Here is a 23625-nt window from a genome sequence, read left to right as displayed (position 1 = left end):
TACCGTATACAGGGGGCACCTAGAGACTGATACCCCCATCTACCCTATAAGGAGGGCATCGGGAGCCGGATACCCCCATCTACCCTATACAGGGGGCATCGAGAGTCGGATACCCCCATCTACCCTATACAGAGGGCATCGAGAGCCGGATACCCCCATATACCCTATAAGGAGGGTATCGAGAGCCGGATACCCCCATCTACCCTATAGAGGGGGAACCGAGAGCCGGATACCCCCCATCTACCCTATACAGGGGGCACCGAGAGCCGGATACCCCCATCTACCCTATACAGGGGGCACCGAGAGCCGGATTCCCCATCTACCCTATACAGGGGGCACCGAGAGCCGGATACCCCCATCTACCCTATACAGGGGGCACCGAGAGCCGGATTCCCCCATCTACCCTATACAGGGGGCACCGAGAGCCGGATACCCCCATCTACCCTATACAGAGGGCATTGAGAGCCGGATACCCCCATCTACCCTATACAGAGGGCATCGAGAGCCGGATACCCCCATCTACCCTATACAGAGGGCATTGAGAGCCGGATACCCCCATCTACACTATACAGGGGGCACCAAGAGCCGGATACCCCCATCTACCCTATACAGGGGGCACCGAGAGCCGGAATCCCCCATCTACCCTATACAGAGGGCACCGAGAGCCAGATACCCCCATCTATCCTATACAAGGGGCATTAAGGTCCTGATACCCCCATCTATCCTGTACAAGGGGCATTAAGGTCCTGATACCCCCATCTATCCTGTACAAGGGGCATTAAGGTCCTGATACCCCCATCTATCCTGTACAAGGGGCATTAAGGTACTAATGTAATATCCCCCACCCATCCATACTGCATTCATCCCCCTTTCATCCAGCCAGGAGAGGAAAGACTACAACACGAGGGGGAGGCAGTGATCTCCAGATACCCCCCATCTACCCTCCCAGTCCAGAAGACACCCCCCCCACCCGCCCCCGAGAGACTTGATGAGGAATTCTGGTCTTCCAGATCGGAGAGAGACCAGCAAAGGACAAACTCTGACCTGAGACCAGCAAACGTCTGACAGAGACCCCGGGGCCCCCAACCCAGGAGAGACCCCCAGAGAGAAGCCCCCCAGAAGTGCCCCGAGCTGCCAGGGACTGTGATGTGTCCAGGTGGTCCCTGTGCCCCCCTCTACCCTCTGGGACATGTGATGCCAGGAGAGGGGGCAGAAGAATGTGGAACCTTGTGAGGTGCCATGGAGCTTCCTGATCTCCCCTCTACCTACAAGATGTACCCCAGGTAGAGGGACCTTACAGACTGGGCCCCCTCACCTACCTGCCTACCTACCCTTCTGTTTGTGTCCCGCAATCCCCGAGCACCATGTCCCTGGCATTCTGCGGCACCGACAACAATTCTGCCGCCTACAATGTGGACAACGGGGTCCTGAATAACGGCTGCTTCGTGGATGCCCTGAATGTGGTTCCCCATGTGTTCCTCCTCTTCATCACCTTCCCCATCCTCTTCATCGGTGAGTACCTACCTACACTGAGTATACGCTGTACCCCCCCCATCACCTTCATCGGTGAGTACCTACCTACACTGAGTATACGCTGTACCCCCCCCCCCATCACCTTCATCGGTGAGTACCTACCTACACTGAGAATAAACTGTACCCCCCCCCATACCTTCCTCTTCATCACCTTCCCCATCCTCTTCATCGGTGAGTACCTACCTACACTGAGTATACGCTGTACCCCCCCCCCCCATCACCTTCATCGGTGAGTACCTACCTACACTGAGAATAAACTGTACCCCCCCCCCATACCTTCCTCTTCATCACCTTCCCCATCCTCTTCATCGGTGAGTACCTACCTACACTGAGACTAAACTGTACCCCCCCCATCACCTTCATCGGTGAGTACCTACCTACACTGAGTATACGCTGTACCCCCCCATCACCTTCATCGGTGAGTACCTACCTACACTGAGTATACGCTGTACCCCCCCATCACCTTCATCGGTGAGTACCTACCTACACTGAGTATACGCTGTACCCCCCCCATACCTTCCTCTTCATCACCTTCATTGGTGAGTACCTACCTACACTGAGTATACGCTGTACCCCCCCATACCTTCCCCATCCTCTTCATCGGTGAGTACCTACCTACACTGAGTATACGCTGTACCCCCCCATCACCTTCATCGGTGAGTACCTACCTACACTGAGTATACGCTGTACCCCCCCATCACCTTCATCGGTGAGTACCTACCTACACTGAGTATACGCTGTACCCCCATCCTCTTCATCGGTGAGTACCTACCTACACTGAGTATACGCTGTACCCCCCCATCCTCTTCATCGGTGAGTACCTACCTACACTGAGTATACGCTGTACCCCCCCCCCCATCACCTTCATCGGTGAGTACCTACCTACACTGAGTATACGCTGTACCCCCCCATCACCTTCATCGGTGAGTACCTACCTACACTGAGTATACGCTGTACCCCCCCATACCTTCCTCTTCATCACCTTCATTGGTGAGTACCTACCTACACTGAGTATACGCTGTACCCCCCCATACCTTCCCCATCCTCTTCATCGGTGAGTACCTACCTACACTGAGTATACGCTGTATCCCCCCATCCTCTTCATCGGTGAGTACCTACCTACACTGAGAATAAACTGTACCCCCCCCCATACCTTCCTCTTCATCACCTTCCCCATCCTCTTCATCGGTGAGTACCTACCTACACTGAGTATACGCTGTACCCCCCCCCCCCCATCACCTTCATCGGTGAGTACCTACCTACACTGAGAATAAACTGTACCCCCCCCCCATACCTTCCTCTTCATCACCTTCCCCATCCTCTTCATCGGTGAGTACCTACCTACACTGAGACTAAACTGTACCCCCCCCCATCACCTTCATCGGTGAGTACCTACCTACACTGAGTATACGCTGTACCCCCCCATCACCTTCATCGGTGAGTACCTACCTACACTGAGTATACGCTGTACCCCCCCATCACCTTCATCGGTGAGTACCTACCTACACTGAGTATACGCTGTACCCCCCCCATACCTTCCTCTTCATCACCTTCATTGGTGAGTACCTACCTACACTGAGTATACGCTGTACCCCCCCATACCTTCCCCATCCTCTTCATCGGTGAGTACCTACCTACACTGAGTATACGCTGTACCCCCCCATCACCTTCATCGGTGAGTACCTACCTACACTGAGTATACGCTGTACCCCCCCATCACCTTCATCGGTGAGTACCTACCTACACTGAGTATACGCTGTACCCCCATCCTCTTCATCGGTGAGTACCTACCTACACTGAGTATACGCTGTACCCCCCCATCCTCTTCATCGGTGAGTACCTACCTACACTGAGTATACGCTGTACCCCCCCCCCCATCACCTTCATCGGTGAGTACCTACCTACACTGAGTATACGCTGTACCCCCCCATCACCTTCATCGGTGAGTACCTACCTACACTGAGTATACGCTGTACCCCCCCATACCTTCCTCTTCATCACCTTCATTGGTGAGTACCTACCTACACTGAGTATACGCTGTACCCCCCCATACCTTCCCCATCCTCTTCATCGGTGAGTACCTACCTACACTGAGTATACGCTGTATCCCCCCATCCTCTTCATCGGTGAGTACCTACCTACACTGAGTATACGCTGTACCCCCCCCCCCATCACCTTCATCGGTGAGTACCTACCTACACTGAGTATACGCTGTACCCCCCCCATCACTTTCATCGGTGAGTACCTACCTACACTGAGAATAAACTGTACCCCCCCCCACATCACCTTCATCGGTGAATACCTACCTACACTGAGAATAAACTGTACCCCCCCATACCTTCCTCTTCATCACCTTCCCCATCCTCTTCATCGGTGAGTACCTACCTACACTGAGTATACGCTGTAGCCCGCCCCATCACCTTCATCGGTGAGTACCTACCTACACTGAGTATAAACTGTACCCCCCCCATACCTTCCCCATCCTCTTCATCGATGAGTACCTACCTACATTGAGTATACACTGTACCCCCCATCACCTTTATCAGTGAGTACCTACCTACACTGAGTATACACTGTACCCCCCCATCACCTTCATCGGTTAGTACCTACCTACACTGAGTATAAACTGTACCCCCCCATACCTTCCTCTTCATCAGTGAGTACCTACCTACACTGAGAATAAACTGTACCCCCACCCCATACCTTCCCCATCACCTTCCCCATCCTCTTCATCGGTGAGTACCTACACTGAGAATACGCTGTACCCCCCCCCCCCATCACCTTCATCGGTGAGTACCTACCTACACTGAGTATACGCTGTACCCCCCCATCACCTTCATCGGTGAGTACCTACCTACACTGAGAATAAACTGTACCCCCCCATACCTTCCCCATCCTCTTCATTGGTGAGTACCTACCTACACTGAGTATACGCTGTACCCCCCCCATCACCTTCATCGGTGATTACCTACCTACACTGAGAATAAACTGTACCCCCCCCCCCATACCTTCCCCATCCTCTTCATCGGTGAGTACCTACCTACACTGAGTATAAACTGTACCCCCCCATACCTTCCTCTTCATCACCTTCCCCATCCTCTTCATCAGTGAGTACCTACCTACACTGAGTATAAACTGTACCCCCCCATACCTTCCTCTTCATCACCTTCCACATCCTCTTCATCGGTGAGTACCTACCTACACTGAGTATACGCTGTACCCCCCCCCCCATCACCTTCATCGGTTAGTACCTACCTACACTGAGAATAAACTGTACCCCCCCATCACCTTCCCCATCCTCTTCATCGGTGAGTACCTACCTACACTGAGAATAATCTGTACCCCCACCCCATACCTTCCTCTTCATCACCTTCCCCATCCTCTTCATCGGTGAGTACCTACCTACACTGAGTATACGCTGTACCCCCCCCCCCCCCATCACCTTCATCGGTTAGTACCTACCTACACTGAGAATAAACTGTACCCCACCCCATACCTTCCCCATCACCTTCCCCATCCTCTTCATCGGTGAGTACCTACCTACACTGAGTATACGCTGTACCCCCCCCCCCCCCCCCATCACCTTCATCGGTTAGTACCTACCTACACTGAGAATAAACTGTACCCCACCCCATACCTTCCCCATCACCTTCCCCATCCTCTTCATCGGTGAGTACCTACCTACACTGAGTATACGCTGTACCCCCCATCACCTTCATCGGTGAGTACCTACCTACACTGAGTATAAACTGTACCCCCCATACCTTCCTCTTCATCACCTTCCCGATCCTCTTCATCGGTGAGTACCTACCTACACTAAGTATACACTGTAACCCCCCATCACCTTCCTCATCAGTACCCGACTACCTACCTACACTGAACACACCTGTACCATACACTGTGCATAATATATACTGACCTCATATACACCTATTATACACACACCATACATACTGACCCCTATATACTATTCATCTTAACCTTATATACTATTAATACTGACCCCTATATACTATTCATACTGACCCCTATATACTATTCATACTGACCCCTATATACTATTCATCTTAACCTTATATACTATTAATACTGACCCCTATATACTATTCATACTGACCCCTATATACTATTCATACTGACCCCTATATACTATTCATCTTAACCTTATATACTATTAATACTGACCCCTATATACTATTCATACTGACCCCTATATACTATTCATACTGACCCCTATATACTATTCATCTTAACCTTATATACTATTCATACTGGCCCCTATATACTATTCATACTGACCCCTATATACTATTCATCTTAACCTTATATACTATTCATACTGACCCCTATATACTATTCATACTGACCCCTATATACTATTCATCTTAACCTTATATACTATTCATACTGACCCCTATATACTATTCATACTGACTCTCTATATACATCTAGTATATGCACGAAACATACTACCCCTATATGCACCTGCTATAAGCAATATACAAATTGGCATTATATATATATCACATACTATGTACTGAGTCCCTATAAACACCTACTATTTATATATATATATATATATATATCACACACTATATACTGAGTATATATATATATATGCTATACATATTGACCCCCCTATATACTCTGTGTAGTTACCCCTATGTGCACCTATTTTATACACTATGCATTCTGACCGCCAATATTTATCTGCCCCCCTCATGATAGGAGGTCATGGAGGAGCAGATCCCTCACCTATATGATGTATATAGCAGGCTGTGTATATGGCAGGACTCCGCTATCAGCTCCATCCACCTGCAGGCTGACCGGTAGACTTATTTTTTGGACTGGGAATGTTCTCCAGAGAACAAGCGGCCGCTGCTCCTCGGCCTGCTGAGCACCGCCCGTCGGTCCGAGGCTCGTCTCCCGGTCCTCCTAGTCCTCCTCCAACCCATTCATGAAGGCCTCCTCCACCCCATTCATGAAGGCCTCCTCCACCCCATTCATGAAGCCTCCTCCACCCCATTCATGAAGCCTCCTCCAACCCATTCATGAAGCCTCCTCCACCCCATTCATGAAGTCTCCTCCACCCCATTCATGAAGGCCTCCTCCACCCCATTCATGAAGGCCTCCTCCACCCCATTCATGAAGTCTCACTCCACCCCAATTCAATGAAGCCTCCTCCAACCCATTCATGAAGGCCTCCTCCACCCAATTCATGAAGTCTCCTCCACCCCATTCATGAAGGCCTCCTCCACCCCATTCATGAAGTCTCCTCCACCCATTCATGAAAGCCTCCTCCAACCCATTCATGAAGGCCTCCTCACCCCATTCATGAAGGCCTCCTCCACCCCATTCATGAAGGCCTCCTCACCCCATTCATGAAGGCCCCTCCACCCCATTCATGAAGCCTCCTCCACCCCATTCATGAAGCCTCCTCCACCCCATTCATGAAGCCTCCTCCACCCCATTCATGAAGCCTCCTCCAACCCATCATGAAGCCTCCTCCAACCCATTCATGAAGGCCTCCTCCACCCCCATTCATGAAGGCCTCCTCCACCCCATTCATGAAGCCTCCTCCACCCCATTCATGAAGCCTCCTCCACCCATTCATGAAGCCTCCTCCACCCCATTCATGAAGCCTCCTCCCACCCCATTCATGAAGGCCTCCTCCACCCCATTCAAGAAGGCCTCCTCCACCCCATTCATGAAGCCTCCTCCACCCCATTCATGAAGGCCTCCTCCAACCCATTCATGAAGGCCTCCTCCACCCCATTCATGAAGGCCTCCTCCAACCCATTCATGAAGCCTCCTCCACCCCATTCATGAAGCCTCCCTCCACCCCATTCATGAAGCCTCCTCCACACCATTCATGAAGCCTCCTCCACCCCATTCATGAAGGCCTCCCTCCAACCCATTCATGAAGCCTCCTCCAACCCATTCATGAAGCCTCCTCCACCCCATTCATGAAGCCTCCTCCACCCCATTCATGAAGGCCTCCTCCACCCCATTCATGAAGGCCTCCTCCACCCCATTCATGAAGGCCTCCTCCACCCCATTCATGAAGCCTCCTCCACCCCATTCATGAAGCCTCCTCTAGATGTTCTGCTGCAGCCAACAGTTCATCATCCACAGATTCCTCACCCATGTTATGGAAGGCCTCTGGGGAATCCTTTTGGAAATGGCGAGCCCACCACTTGACCTTCTCCCAGGTAGAACTCAGGTGGCCACCAACCTCCCCACAAAGATCCCACTTCAGGATCGTGCCAACACTCGCCACATGGCCACATTTACCACGTTTAGGACATGACCTGGGCTGACTCGCATAGAAGTAAACTCCTCTCTCCCGCCTGATGAAGGAGTTTGGCGAGTGATGGGTAACATTGTTAGTTTGCCTCAACATGAAGTGGTTGTAAACCTCCGAGGATCCTCTGCATGAAGGGGAAAACACACCCGGCGGTGACCGCTTCTGCTCTTAAAGGCCTGACCAGTATAACTGTTACTGGTAGAAAAAGAAGGGGCTCCGGGCATTCCGAGGAGGGACATGACCAGATGGACCACCATTCCCTTGTGGAGCAGGTGGTGGATCCACCAAAGGGGGAGAGGGGGTTTAGTCCTGAGGGTTATTTTGAACTGACACCTCCATCGCTACATTCTCAGAGGCCTCAGACTGCCGATGACCCCATTCAGATGTCCCAGCATTAGTATTACATCATTACAAACAGCACTGACATCATTCACATCATTACTAGTTACCCCAGTGTTACTCCCATCATGAACACCAATTACCCCCAACATGGCTCCCCTCGTGAACACCAATTACCCCCAACATGTCTCCCCTCGTGAACACCAATTACCCCCAACATAGCTCCCACCATGAACACCAATTAGCCCAACACGGCTCCCATCATGAACACCAATTACCCCCACCACGGCTCCTATCATGAACACCAATTACCCCCACCACGGCTCCTATCATGAACACCAATTACCCCCACCACGGCTCCTATCATGAACACCAATTACCCCCACCACGGCTCCTATCATGAACACCAATTACCCCCAACACGGCTCCTATCATGAACACCAATTACCCTCAGCATGGCTCCCCTCGTGAACACCAATTACCCCCAACACGGCTCCCACCATGAACACCAATTACCCCAGCATGGCTCCTATCATGAGTACTAGTGGCAGCAGCACTGGTCTCACAATCCATGTGCTGGGAGGCCACCATGTCACTCCTCTGAGTCTCCTGGGCTACTCTGATATCCTCCAGAGCGGGAAGATCATCTCCAACCCGATGCTTCTCCTCACTGTCCCCCAGAGTGTCCGAGTCTCAAACTGGGGGCCCTCCAGCTGTTTCAAAACTACAAGTCCCATCATGCCTCTGCCTGGGGGAGTCATGCTTGTACCTGTCAGCCTTGCAGTGCCTCCTGGGTAGGGTTGCCACCTTTTGTTCAAGTCAAACCCGAACACTTTAGCGGAGCACGCCAATTTTTTTTTATAGTAAAAACTATACATATATTTTGCTATTAAATGACATTTCTAATCATATGAAGTTAATAACAAGAGTTCCCCTTTACATCAGAGCCCACAGAGTTCCCCTTTTTTACATCTTAACTCGCTGAGTTCCCTTTCACTGTAAGAGGGGACTCTGCAGACTCTGATGTAAGGGGGAACACTGAGAACTCGGATGTACGGAGAGGACTCTAATGTAAGGGGGAACACTGTGGCCTCATGTTTAAAGGGGAAATCTGATGTAAGGGGTGCTCGGAGGACCCTGATTTACCTTAGTGTACTCACTCAGAGGCAGGAGAAAGAAAGGGGGAGACTTCAGTCACGGACAGGGAGGGATGGTGAGCTCACTCACCCCTTGGCAGTCATCACCTCTCATCCAGATGTATCCGAGGCTGCTGAATTCCAATTTTTCCGGCCCCAACTTTCCTTTTCTGAGGCACAGCGCCAGGGGTTGGAGTGTGGGCAGACCCAGAGGGGTAGGGGTGGGGGGGAAGAGGTGCTGATCGAGCCCTCTCTCCTCTCCCATCTGTGTGTGTGTTTCGGGGGGGGGGGGGGAGTTAGTGCTGGCTTTGAGCAGTGTGAAAGAGTGTAACAGACACTTTCAGCTTAGACAACTGCAGCCAGCAACCCTGCTGGGAAGCCATAGTCCAGTCTAACTAATGTGTCCGGGTTTCAGGCAGTCTGAAACCCGGAGGCATGATTCCAAACCCGAACTGTCCGGGTGAATCCTGGACAGGTGGCAACCCTACTCCTGGGACTTGTAGTTTCACAACAGCTGGAGGGTCCCCAGTCTGAGACCCCCGCACAGTTTTCCCTTCAGGAGACGCATTTGATGAGATCCCCAGGATGAGAACTGAGAAGTCTCGGCCCTTCCACTCAATCCCACCTCATCGATCACGACTGCGGTACACCTCCCCCACTGGTCCCAGTTATTCCAGAACAGCATCTTTGACACACCGGCCAGTTCAAAGCCCAGGGAGGTCAGCTTAGTGTCATATAAATTTCCTTCCTGGGGTTGGCAGCTTTCTATAGACAGAGTCAATCTTCTTCTGTATCCCGGCCTTGGCTTTTCTCAGGGTCTCCATTCTTTTTACCAGGAAAGGAATCTTGTCAGCCAGGTGCAGCGCAGCTTCAGACTTTAACCCCTTCTGCTTCGTGGCTGCAGGCCACTAGAAATCCTGATCCACCCTCCCCCGCTAGTGGCCGAAAAAGGGTCAAAACCGCCGGCATAGTGCCGCTGCCCCATTCTTTCCAATGAGAAGGGGCACTTTAGGAGCGGTGAATACAGCGCTGAAAAAATGCGGCTTGCTGGACTTTCTTTATTGTCATGCAATAGCACCGCTCCGGGGTTAGAGCCCCTCGGGGGCTTCACTCTGCACACAGGAGAGGCGCTAATTATAGAGCTGTAGCACCTCAGTGTGAAAAGATCTTCTACTTCCAGATTTCCCCCGCTGAGGACTTCCTCTGATCAGTATTATCGCTACAAACGTTTCCCATTCCCAGAGCTCTGTCCTCCTGCTTCACCGGCGTCCACAGCCTCACCGCCGTCCACAGCCTCACCGCCGTCCACAGCTTCACCGCTGTCCACAGCCTCACCGCCGTCCACAGCCTCACCGCCGTCCACAGCTTCACCGCCGTCCACAGCCTCACCGCCGTCCACAGCCTCACCGCCGTCCACAGCCTCACCGCCGTCCACAGCTTCACCGCCGTCCACAGCCTCACCGCCGTCCACAGCTTCACCGCTGTCCACAGCCTCACCGCCGTCCACAGCCTCACCGCCGTCCACAGCTTCACCGCCGTCCACAGCTTCACCGCCGTCCACAGCCTCACCGCCGTCCACAGCCTCACCGCCGTCCACAGCTTCACCGCCGTCCACAGCCTCACCGCCGTCCACAGCTTCACCGCCGTCCACAGCCTCACCGCCGTCCACAGCCTCACCGCCGCCCACAGCTTCACCGCCGTCCACAGCCTCACCGCCGTCCACAGCTTCACCGCCGTCCACAGCCTCACCGCCGTCCACAGCCTCACCGCCGTCCACAGCCTCACCGCCGTCCACAGCTTCACCGCCGTCCACAGCCTCACCGCCGTCCACAGCCTCACCGCCGTCCACAGCCTCACCGCCGTCCACAGCTTCACCACCACACAGCCTCACCGCCGTCCACAGCCTCACCGCCGTCCACAGCCTCACCGCCGTCCGCAGCTTCACCGCCGTCCGCAGCCTCACCGCCGTCCACAGCCTCACCGCCGTCCACAGCTTCACCGCCGTCCACAGCCTCACCGCCGTCCGCAGCTTCACCGCCGTCCACAGCCTCACCGCCGTCCACAGCTTCACCGCCGTCCACAGCCTCACCGCCGTCCACAGCCTCACCGCCGTCCACAGCTTCACCACCACACAGCCTCACCGCCGTCCACAGCTTCACCGCCGTCCACAGCCTCACCGCCGTCCACAGCCTCACTGCCGTCCACAGCCTCACCGCCGTCCACAGCTTCACCGCCGTCCGCAGCCTCACCGCCGTCCGCAGCCTCACCGCCGTCCACAGCCTCACCGCCGTCCACAGCCTCACCGCCGTCCACAGCCTCACCGGCGTCCACAGCCTCACCGCCGTCCACAGCCTCACCGCCGTCCACAGCTTCACCACCACACAGCCTCACCGCTGTCCGCAGCCTCACCGCCGTCCACAGCTTCACCACCACACAGCCTCACCGCCATCCACAGCCTCACCGCCGTCCACAGCCTCACCGCCGTCCACAGCCTCACCGCCGTCCACAGCCTCACCGCCGTCCACAGCCTCACCGCCGTCCATAGCTTCACCGCCACACAGCTTCACCACCGTCCACAGCTTTACCGCCACACAGCTTCACCGCCGTCCACAGCCTCACCGCCGTCCACAGCCTCACCGCCGTCCGCAGCCTCACCGCCGTCCACAGCTTCACCGCCGTCCACAGCCTCACCGCCGTCCGCAGCCTCACCGTCGTCCACAGCTTCACCGCCGTCCACAGCCTCACCGGCGTCCACAGCCTCACCGCCGTCCGCAGCCTCACCGCCGTCCGCAGCCTCACCGCCGTCCACAGCCTCACCGCCGTCCACAGCCTCACCGCCGTCCACAGCCTCACCGCCGTCCACAGCTTCACCACCACACAGCCTCACCGCTGTCCGCAGCCTCACCGCCGTCCACAGCTTCACCACCACACAGCCTCACCGCCATCCACAGCCTCACCGCCGTCCACAGCCTCACCGCCGTCCACAGCCTCACCGCCGTCCACAGCCTCACCGCCGTCCACAGCTTCACCGCCACACAGCCTCACCGCCGTCCACAGCCTCACCGGCGTCCACAGCCTCACCAGCGTCCACAGCTTCACCGCCGTCCACAGCTTCACCGCCGTCCACAGCTTCACCGCCGTCCACAGCCTCACAGCCGTACACAGCTTCACCGCCACACCGCTTCACTGCCATCCACAGCTTCACCGCCATCCACAGCTTCACCACCGTCCACAGCTTCACCGCCACACAGCTTCACCGCCACACAGCTTCACTGCCATCCACAGCTTCACCGCCACACAGCTTCACTGCCGTCCACAGCTTCACTGCCGTCCACAGCTTCACTGCCGTCCACAGCCTCACCGCCGTCCACAGCCTCACCGCCGTCCATAGCTTCACCGCCACACAGCTTCACCACCGTCCACAGCTTTACCGCCACACAGCTTCACTGCAGTCCACAGCTTCACCACCATCCACAGCTTCACCACCATCCACAGCTTCACCGCCGTCCAAAGCTTCACCGCCATCCACAGCTTCACCACCATCCACAGCTTCACCGCCATCCACAGCTTCACTGCCATCCACAGCTTCACTGCCATCCACAGCTTCACCGCCAACCACAGCTTTACCGCCACACAGCTTCACCGCCGTCCACAGCTTCACCGCCAACCAAAACTTCACCGCCATCCACAGCTTCACCGCCATCATCCGCAGCTTCACTGCCGTCCACAGCTTCACCACCACCCACCGCTTCACCACCGTCCACAGCTTTGTGTAGGCCAAGAAGCCTGGGACTCTCCTTTGAGAGATCCCCGCTCTCTTCCTTTTTTAGTCCCAGTGATGTCATCACTGGGTCGCTGTGCTTCTCTATGCAATGCAAGCAGATCATTGGCTGGTGGGCAGGGCCGGCATGGGGCAAATCATGGCTGGTGGGCGGGGTTGACATGGGGCAGATCATGGCTGGTGGGTGGGGCCGGCATGGAGCAGATCATGGCTGGTGGGCGGGGTCGGCATGGGGCAGATCATGGCTGGTGGGCGGGGCCGGCATGGGGCAGATCATGGCTGGTGGGCGGGGCTGGCATGGGGCAGATCATGGCTGCTGGGCGGTTCTGGCAGGGGGCTGTAGATCACTTGCTGGAAACATCCCAGCCCCCGGCCTCACTACTCCTCCCAGGAGCCCTCAGTCCTGAGGCAAGTAACGGGAGGAGTTATGCAAATATCAAATGTCTTGATGGGTGGGGTCAGCATGTTCTCCAGCCAGGAAATGGGACGGGGCTCTATCTGACTTGCTGCAGTTTCTAATGCACATGGTGAGAAGCTCACAGTGTGCAGTGATATCAGAGGAAGTAATTTCTGTCCAGGAGAGGAGCCGCTACACTTGTGCAAGATGGGCGGGGGGAGGGGGGGTCTCATTATTTCCTACTCCATCTAAAACTAAAATAACACTCCAGGATTGGTCCCCTCCTCTGTACTGTGTGATGGGGGGTGGGGGTATCGATCTCTCTGTGCTGATGATTAACTGCCCCCTCGGGGGTGTTTGTGTTGCAGGTTGGGGCAGTCAGAGTTCGAAGGTTCACATCCATCACAGCACATGGCTGCACTTCCCAGGACACAACCTGCGCTGGATCCTCACCTTCATCCTCCTCTTCGTCCTCGTCTGCGAGATCGCCGAGGGTATCGTGTCCGATGGGTGAGTGCCGATAACTGACAGAACATTCCACAACGCCTGTCCCGGAATATTCCACCACCCGTCCTCACCTCCCATCCCGGAACATTCCACTGCCTGTCCCGGAATATTCCACCACCCGTCCTCACCTCCCGTCCCGGAACATTCCACTGCCTGTCCCGGAATATTCCACCACCCGTCCTCACCTCCCGTCCCGGAACATTCCACTGCCTGTCCCGGAATATTCCACCACCCGTCCACACCTCCCGTCCCGGGACATTCCACCTCCCGTCCCGGGAACATTCCACCACCTGTCCACGCCTCCCGTCCCAGAACATTCCACTGCCTGTCCCGGAACATTCCACCACCTGTCCTCACCTCCCGTCCCGGAACATTCCACTGCCTGTCCCGGAATATTCCACCACCCGTCCTCACCTCCCGTCCCGGAACATTCCACTGCCTGTCCCGGAATATTCCACCACCCGTCCTCACCTCCCGTCCCGGAACATTCCACTGCCTGTCCCGGAATATTCCACCACCCGTCCACGCCTCCCGTCCCAGAACATTCCACTGCCTGTCCCGGAATATTCCACCACCCGTCCACGCCTCCCGTCCCGGGACATTCCACCTCCCGTCCCGGAACATTCCACCACCCGTCCACACCTCCCGTCCCGGGACATTCCACCTCCCGTCCCGGAACATTCCACCACCTGTCCACGCCTCCCGTCCCAGAACATTCCACTGCCTGTCCCGGAATATTCCACCACCCGTCCACGCCTCCCGTCCCAGAACATTCCACTGCCTGTCCCGGAATATTCCACCACCCGTCCACGCCTCCCGTCCCGGGACATTCCACCTCCCGTCCCGGAACATTCCACCACCTGTCCACGCCTCCCGTCCCAGAACATTCCACTGCCTGTCCCGGAATATTCCACCTCCCGTCCCGGGACATTCCACCACCTGTCCTCACCTTCAGTCCCAGAACATTCCACTGCCTATCTTCACCTCCCTCTCTCTTGGCGGTGTGTACTGTGAGGAGACAATGACATGGGTGGGACCCTTAGGGGTGGGATCTGTGGGGAGACAATGGCATGGGTGGGATCCTTGGAGGTGAGTTCTTTGAGGAGACAATGGCATGGGTGGGATCCTTGGAGGTGAGTTCTTTGAGGAGACAATGACATGGGTGGGATCCTTATGAGTGGGATCTGTGAGGAGACAATTACATGGCTGTAATCCTAGGGGGTGGGATCTGTGAGGAGACAATGACATGGCTGAGATCCTTGGGTGTGTGGAATCTAAGGTGATACTGGCACACCTGGGGTCCTCAGGGGTGGGATCTGTGATGACATGTGGTTGGATCTCTACCTCTCCTTATTTTCAGGTCTCGGTGCTGTGTTCACCTCAGTGATTCCTGCATGGTGTAGGGCTGCGCAGGCTCATTTATTGGTGAACGCTGAGCTGCCTAGTATCCTACACTGAAGCACACTCCTAGAGCCAATAACCGCTCTGGGAACCCGTGGAGGTTGGCGGGGGTGGAGCTCAGAAAGTATTGTTCTCTGTTGTTTACAGACAAGGAGGGATTTCTGGATCAGTTCACTGCCTGGCATGTGATGCGGCAGACACATCGCTGGTCTTTATCTGGGCTGATTGATCTATGGATCCCCTGAAAGGAACCCGTCATGTCACATGCTTTTAACAGTTTTACTGTTCCATATTTCCATTATTGTGTTACATACTAGGCAGTGCCTGTTGTTGAACTGCAGGGAAGGATCATCCACAGACAATGTATTGCTGCCAGTCTGAGGGGAGCGGTACAGTGCAGTCACTGTATGGGTGAGAAGAGATAGGACCACCCCTCCTATATTGGGGGAGGGGGTGTCATTGGGGCATTGGTGGAGTCAGTGTGAGAGTCAACGCATTGGTGGAGTCTGAGTGAGAGTCAGGGTATTGGTGGAGTCGGGGTCGGGGCATTGGTGGAGTCAGTGTGAGAGTCGGGGCAGTGACAGAGTTGGGGTGAGAGTCGGGGCATTGGTGAGAGTTGGTGTGAGAGTTGGGGAATCAAGGTGAGAGCCAGGGGCATTGGTGGAGTCATTGTGAGAGTCAGGGCATTGGTGAGAGTTGGTACATTGGCAGAGTCGGGGGAATTGGTACATTGGCAGAGTTGGGGTGAGAGTCGGAGCATTGGTGGAGTTGGGGTGAGAGTCGGGGCATTGGGGGAGTTGGATTGAGAGTCGGAGCATTGGTGGAGTTGGGGTTAGAGTCGGAGCATTGGTGGAGTCGGGGTGAAATTCGGAGCATTGGCACAGTTGGGTTAAGAGTCAGAGCATTGGCGGAGTTGGGGTGAGAGTCTGGGCATTGGCGGAGTTGGGGTGAGAGTCGGAGCATTTGCGGAGTTGGGGTGAGAGTCGGAGCATTGGCGGAGTTGGGGTGAGAGTCGGAGCATTGGCGGAGTTGGGGTGAGAGTCGGAGCATTGGGGGAGTTGGATTGAGAGTCGGAGCATTGGTGGAGTTGGGGTTAGAGTCGGAGCATTGGTGGAGTCGGGGTGAAATTTGGAGCATTGGCACAGTTGGGTTAAGAGTCAGAGCATTGGCGGAGTTGGGGTGAGAGTCTGGGCATTGGCGGAGTTGGGGTGAGAGTCGGAGCATTTGCGGAGTTGGGGTGAGAGTCGGAGCATTGGCGGAGTTGGGGTGAGAGTCGGAGCATTGGCGGAGTTGGATTGAGAGTCGGGGCATTGGGGGAGTTGGATTGAGAGTCGGAGCATTGGTGGAGTTGGGGTTAGAGTCGGAGCATTGGTGGAGTCGGGGTGAAATTCGGAGCATTGGCACAGTTGGGTTAAGAGTCAGAGCATTGGCGGAGTTGGGGTGAGAGTCTGGGCATTGGCGGAGTTGGGGTGAGAGTCGGAGCATTTGCGGAGTTGGGGTGAGAGTCGGAGCATTGGCGGAGTTGGGGTGAGAGTCGGAGCATTGGCGGAGTTGGGGTGAGAGTCGGAGCATTGGCGGAGTTGGGGTGAGAGTCGGAGCATTGGCAGAGTTGAGGTGAGAGTCGGAGCATTGTGGAGTTGGGGTGAGAGTCGGAGCATTGGCGGAGTTGGGGTGAGAGTCGGAGCATTGGCAGAGTTGAGGTGAGAGTCGGAGCATTGGTGGAGTTGTAGTGAGAGTCGGAGCATTGGTGGAGTTGGGGTTAGAGTTGGATCATTGGTGGAGTCGGGGTGAAATTCGGAGCATTGGCACAGTTGGGTTAAGAGTCAGAGCATTGGTGGAGTTGGGGTGAGAGTCTGGGCATTGGCGGAGTTGGGGTGAGAGTCGGAGCATTGGCAGAGTTGTAGTGACAGTAGGGGCGTTGGTGGAGTTGGGGTGAGAGTAGGGGCATTGGTGGAGTTGGGGTGAGAGTAGGGGCGTTGGTGGAGTTGGGGTGAGAGTAGGGGCAATGGTGAGAGTTGGTGTTGGACAACGCCACTCTGATGTGATTCTCTCTCCTCTGCAGGTCCTCCAAGTCCCGTCATCTGCACCTCTACATGCCGGCAGTTATGGCCTTCCTGGCCGCCATCACCTCCATCATCTATTACCACAACATCGAGACCTCCAACTTCCCAAAGCTGTTAATAGGTAAGTGACATCTGGTGGTCAGTAGGCGGGTCTTTGCTGCTCATGGGTGGTCCTTTGTATCACGTCATTTCTGTCTGGTGAGAGATAAGTTGATGTGTGTCCTGTGGGGGGAGCTGTCCATCTACAATACTGAGCACAGCCTAGGAGGCCACCAGAGCCGACAGTGTGAGGGGAGAGTACTGGGGGATGGGGTGCTGGAGTACAGCATATACAATGAATTGATTGCCACTGACAGCGCATGAACTCCAATCCTAAACCCAACTCTCGCCTATACACAGCCCGAGCCCGACACTCGCCTATACACGGCCCCGAGCCCGACACTCGCCTATACACGGCCCCGAGCCCTACAGTCTCCTATACTCGGCCCCTTGCCCGACACTCGCCTATACTCATACCTGAGCCCGACACTCGCCTATACTCGGCCCCTTGCCTGACACTCGCCTATACTCATACCTGAGCCCGACACTCGCCTATACTCGGCCCCTTGCCTGACACTCGCCTATACTCGGCCCCTTGCCCGACACTTGCCTATACTCGGCCCCGAGCCCGACACTCGCCTATACTCGGCCCCTTGCCCGACACTCGCCTATACTCGGCCCCTTGCCCGACACTCGCCTATACTCGGCCCCTTGCCCGACACTCGCCTATACTCGGCCCCTTGCCCGACACTCGCCTATACTCGGCCCCTTGCCCGACACTCGCCTATACTCGGCCCCTTGCCCGACACTCGCCTATACTCGGCCCCGAGCCTGACACTCGCCTATACTTGGCCCCGAGCCCGACACTCTCCTATATTCATACCTGAGCCCGACACTCTCCTATACTCGGCCCCTTGCCCGACACTCGCCTATACTTGGCCCAGAGCCTGACACTCTCCTATACTCATACCTGAGCCCGACACTCGCCTATTCTCGGCCCCTTGCCTGACACTCTCCTATACTCGGCCCGAGCCCGACACTCTCCTATACTCGGCCCCTTGCCCGACACTCGCCTATACTCATACCTGAGCCCGACACTCGCCTATACTTGGCCCCTTGCCCGACACTCGCCTATACTCGGCCCCTTGCCCGACACTCGCCTATACTCGGCCTCTTGCCCGACACTCGCCTATACTCGGACCCTTGCCCGACACTCGCCTATACTCGGCCCCTTGCCCGACACTCGCCTATACTCGGCCCCTTGCCCGACACTCGCCTATACTCGGCCCCAAGCCCGAAAGTCGCCTATACTCGGCCCTGAACCCGACACTCACCTTTACACAGCCCCGAGCCCAACTCTCTCCTATACTCGGCCCCTTGCCCGACACTCGCCTATACACAGCCCCGAGCCCGACACTCGCCTTTACATGGCCCCGAGCCCGACACTCGCCTATACACGGCACTGAACTCGACACTCGCCTTTACACAGCCCCTTGCCCGACACTCGCCTATACTCATACCTGAGCCCGACACTCGCCTTTACACAGCCCCTTGCCCGACACTCGCCTATACTCATACCTGAGCCCGACACTCGCCTATACTCGGCCCGAGCCTGACACTCGCCTATACTCATACCTGAGCCCGACACTCGCCTATACTCGGCCCGAGCCCGACACTCTCCTATACTCATACCTGAGCCCGACACTCGCCTATACTCATACCTGAGCCCGACACTCGCCTATACTCGGCCCAAGCCTGACACTCTCCTATACTCATACCTGAGCCCGACACTCGCCTATACTCGGCCCGAGCCCGACACTCTCCTATACTCATACCTGAGCCCGACACTCTCCTCCCCCAGCACAGGACAATGTTACTGCAGTCTCTCGGCCCCCCTGCTGTCAAAGATTGTCTTCCAGGATAAATAAAGGATGGAATTGAAGCAGGAAATTCTCAGAGGACCCGTATAGAAGATGTGAGCTGCCATTACTGACCTCCTAATATCATTACATCTGCCCCGGGGGGTCATGTGACTAGACGGGAAAGCGCAGACATTCAGACGCAGCGTCCATTATTAACAGAGATGGAGATTTCTCCTCAATCTGCAGAGATGAACATTATCTGAATGAACAATTGCCCCGGGGTCCCATCCCCCTCCATAGAGCACCAATCTGCATGAAAATCGTACACCACACAATGCGGGGGGGGGGGGGGGGGGTATATGTGGTGGATTGTCTGGAGCATTTTGCTATCCCTCCATGGCACATTGTACTACACCCCCAACATGGAGCATTGTTCTACTCCCTCCAACATAGGCCATTGTACTACAACCCCAACATGAACCACTGTACTACAACTCCAACAGCATGGAGCATTGTACTACTCCCCCCAACATGGACATTGTACTACTCCCCCCAACATGGAGCATTGTACTACTCCCTCCAACATGGAGCATTGTACTACTCCCTCCAACATGGAGCATTGTACTACTCCCTCCAACATGGAGCTTTGTACTACTCCCTCCAACATGGAGCATTGTACTACTCCCTCCAACATGGAGCATTGTACTACAACCCCAACATGAACCACTGTACTACAACTCCAACAGCATGGAGCATTGTACTACTTCCCCCAACATGGAGCATTGTACTACTCCCCCCAACATGGAGCATTGTACTACTTCCCCCAACATGGAGCATTGTACTACTCCCCCCAACATGTAGCATTGTACTACTCCCTCCAACATTGAGCATTGTACTACTCCCTCCAACATGGAGCATTGTACTACTCCCTCCAACATGGAGCATTGTACTACTCCCTCCAACATGGAGCATTGTACTACTCCCTCCAACATAAACCACTGTACTACAACCCCAACATAGACCATTGTACTACTCCAAAGAGCACCGTTCCCCCAAATACCAGGGCCCATAATCGCAAGACAAGAGGCTTGCATTCAGTCCCCTCTGACAGCCTCTGTCCCGGCTAGGTCTGTCACAGTACTACTCCCCCCAACATGGAGCATTGTACTACTCCCTCCAACATAAACCACTGTACTACAACCCCAACATAGACCATTGTACTACAACCCCAACAGCATGGAGCATTGTACTACTCCCCCCAACATGGAACATTGTACTACCCCCCAACATGGAATTGTACTACCCCCCTCCACCATCCAACATGGACCATTGTACTACAACCCCAACAGCATTGTATTACTCCCCCCAACATGAAACATTCTACTACCATCCCAACAAGAAGCATTGTACTACTCTCCTCAACATAGTGCATTGTACTACTCCCCCCAACAAGGAGCATTGTACTACTCTCCTCAGCATGGAGCATTGTACTACATTCCCAATGTGAACGATTGTACAACATCCCCAACAGCATGGTGCATGGTACTACTCTCCCCAACATGGAGCATTGTACTACAACCTCAGCATGGAACATTATACTACAACCTCAACAGCATGGTGCGTTGTACTACCCCCCCACATTGTCCATTGTACTACCCCCCCCAACATGGACCATTGTACTACAACCCCAACATGGACCATTGTACTACAACCCCAACATGGACCATTTTACTACAACCCCAAAAGCATGGTGCATGTTACTACTCCCCCTAACATGAACCACTGTACTACAACCACAATTATACTGCCCCTGCAACATGGTCCATTGTATTATGGTGTCCACAACATGGTGCCTTGTATTGCCCCTAACACAACACATTGTACTACCCCCCCTCCCCAAAAAATGACAGTACTGTTACCCAACATGGAACATTGTACTGCCCCTCCCCATCCATCACAGGACTTTGTATTGCCCCCTAACATATTACATTATACCCCCCCATGATTCCTAGTGGAAAAGACTCCTAGTGCACCCCCGTGATTTCTAGTGGAGAAGATTGTTAGTGCCCCCCGTGATTCTTAGTGGAGAATATTCTTAGTGCCCCCTGTGATTCCTAGTGGAGAATATTCTTTGTGCCCACTGTGAGTTCTGGTGGAGAAGATTCCCAGTGCCCCCCCCCCCGTGATTCCTAGTGGAGAAGATTCTTAATGCCCCTGCAATTCCTAGTGGAGAATATTCTTAGTGTTCCCTGTGATTCCTAGTAGAGAAGATAAAGTCAGAGGGCTGGATGAGGATGGAGGGGCAGGGGGGCTTTCCTTGGAGAGCTCTGGAGACTCTGCATCCAGCTCCCCCAGGCCCTCTTATGTGTAAATCACCCTGTGTCCATTAGGGGCACAAGGTGACCAAGAACCCCATTATGATCTGTGCTAGTCGGACTCACTGTACAGTCACACTGGAATGTTATATATATGTATATATATATTGTGTGTTGACTCATGCTGTTGTGGACTCTTTGCTGAGATCATTTTGAGTGGGGTTGTGTCTGTCTTGGGAGAAGTGTATTATGGGATGGATATTCGTATTGGTGTTCCTGGCATGTAAACCGGGGTCAGGGCAGAGAGGTGGAGGCATTCCTCCAACAGCCCTCCCTGCTAAGAAGGTGGTCTATTGTTCAAATGTATGAATGCCTGTGTGTTCCTTATACTGTAGCTGATTGGACAGTTTACCCTGCCCTGAATCCAAGGGAGGGGGCATTGCCTTTGAGTGTTTTTTCTGTTTGTACCTGTCTGTTGTTCTCACCCTACATTGAGTTATGGCTAATGACTGGGTGCTCTGAGGGATCTTGGATTGCGTGGTACCAGACAGAGGAAGCATTTATGGTGGGCAGACTCATCTTGTGTGGGGGTCCATCACGAAGATAGAATGGCAGATGAAGATGAAGGGGTAGATGGAGACACAGAGCAGCTGAAGACAGAGGAATGGATGAAGAAGGTGTGACAGACTCACCCAGGACAGAGGCTTTTGGAGGGGACTGAATGCCAGCCTCTTCCTACCGATTATGGGCTCTGGCATTTGGGGGTTCTTTCTGAGCTGTATGCCTGGGAACCCTGGAGGAGGTGTTACTTTAGATTCAGGTCCATGTCCCCCCAAGACACACAAACTCTGGGGACCCTGGATACACCATATTAGAAATAGTGACTGATTCATACTGTTGGGACACATACTGTTAGATGCTAATGTCATCAACTCCAGCCACCTGTCTGTTGTCTTCTATAATGGAAATGATTCTAGTCTGGCTTGCCACAACTTCTAAGAGTCTTTCATCCATTGTTGTTTGTGCTTATAACCCTGCTATTGTATGAAGGAGTTCTGTGTTGATGTTTATGATAATGTGTATTGTATAGTCAGTGAGCTAGGAGATGTGAAGTCTGAGTCACCTAGTCTGGGTAAATGATTAGATAATTAGCTCATGTTAATTAGGTTTCTGGTTACAGTTTTATTGTAAGCCTGCAGTATATATTTGTGTGTCATCTCAAATAAAGGAGTCTGTGTTCAGCAACTAAACAAGTATCATCTTGTTTTGTGCTTGTGAGTGATTGGAATATATGATATCTATATTCAGACTGGGTGGAGGTGGTATATGACGAAAGCACTCAAGCGGAGTGTGGGACGTTTTTCGTTAGAGAAGAAGGGGCATATAATGGTGGAGCGGGCACATGAAAAGGAGGGAAAGGTGATGGGTGGATGGATGAGGATGGATGAGAAGATAAGGGTGGATGAAGCTAGAAGTATGGGTGAAGATGGAGGAGTACTGGGAGAGGTGGATGGGGGTGGAGGGTCAAATTAATACAGAAGGGTAGATGAGGGTGGAGAGTTGGCTTAAGATGGAAGTATGGATGAGGATGAAAGGGCAGATAAGGGCGGATGAAGGTAGAGGGATGGAGGAAAGGTTGAAGACAGAAGGGCAGATGAGGATGGAGGGAAGCTTGAAGGCAGAAAGACAGATGAAGATGGAAGGACGAATGAAGACAGAAGGACAGATGGGGATGGAGGGAAGGTTGAAGACAGAAGGACAGGTGAGGGTAGAGAGTTTGATGAAGATGGGTTGATAAGGGTGGATGAAGGCAGAGGGATGGGTGAAGATGGAAGGACAGATGAGGATGGAGGGAAGGTTGATGATGGAGGGAAGGTTGAAGATGGAAGGACAGATGAGGTTGGAGGGAAGGTTGAAGATGGAAGGATGGATGGGGATGGAGGGA

At 54.1% G+C, this 23625-nt stretch overlaps 1 protein-coding gene across 5 annotated transcripts in view; it reads left to right on the top strand.

The window, feature by feature from the left end:
* The first annotated feature begins 1018 nt into the window (after positions 1-1018).
* The window catches only part of ABCC8 (ATP binding cassette subfamily C member 8), a 163841-nt gene continuing 141234 nt past the window's right edge, over positions 1019-23625 (top strand). For 2 of the 5 annotated variants that reach the window (XM_077453709.1, XM_077453707.1), the window contains exons 1-3: positions 1019-1512; positions 13862-14003; positions 17464-17585. In XM_077453709.1, the coding sequence (XP_077309835.1) occupies positions 1365-1512; positions 13862-14003; positions 17464-17585 (412 nt within the window). In that variant the 5' untranslated portion in view covers positions 1019-1364. Of the gene's footprint in view, positions 1513-4896; positions 4924-5182; positions 5203-13861; positions 14004-17463; positions 17586-23625 lie in introns of those variants that run through there. The other 3 variants (XM_077453708.1, XM_077453712.1, XM_077453710.1) reach the window with 3 other exon arrangements.

The sequence above is a fragment of the Lithobates pipiens genome, unplaced genomic scaffold (assembly GCF_037356315.1).
Source record: "Lithobates pipiens isolate NorthernLeopardFrog02 unplaced genomic scaffold, aLitPip1_a1.2 Scaffold_24, whole genome shotgun sequence".
NCBI classification, from domain to species: Eukaryota; Metazoa; Chordata; class Amphibia; order Anura; family Ranidae; genus Lithobates; species Lithobates pipiens.
The sequence above is the reverse complement of the archived record's forward strand: the minus strand, read 5'-3'. Positions and strand labels throughout refer to the sequence as shown.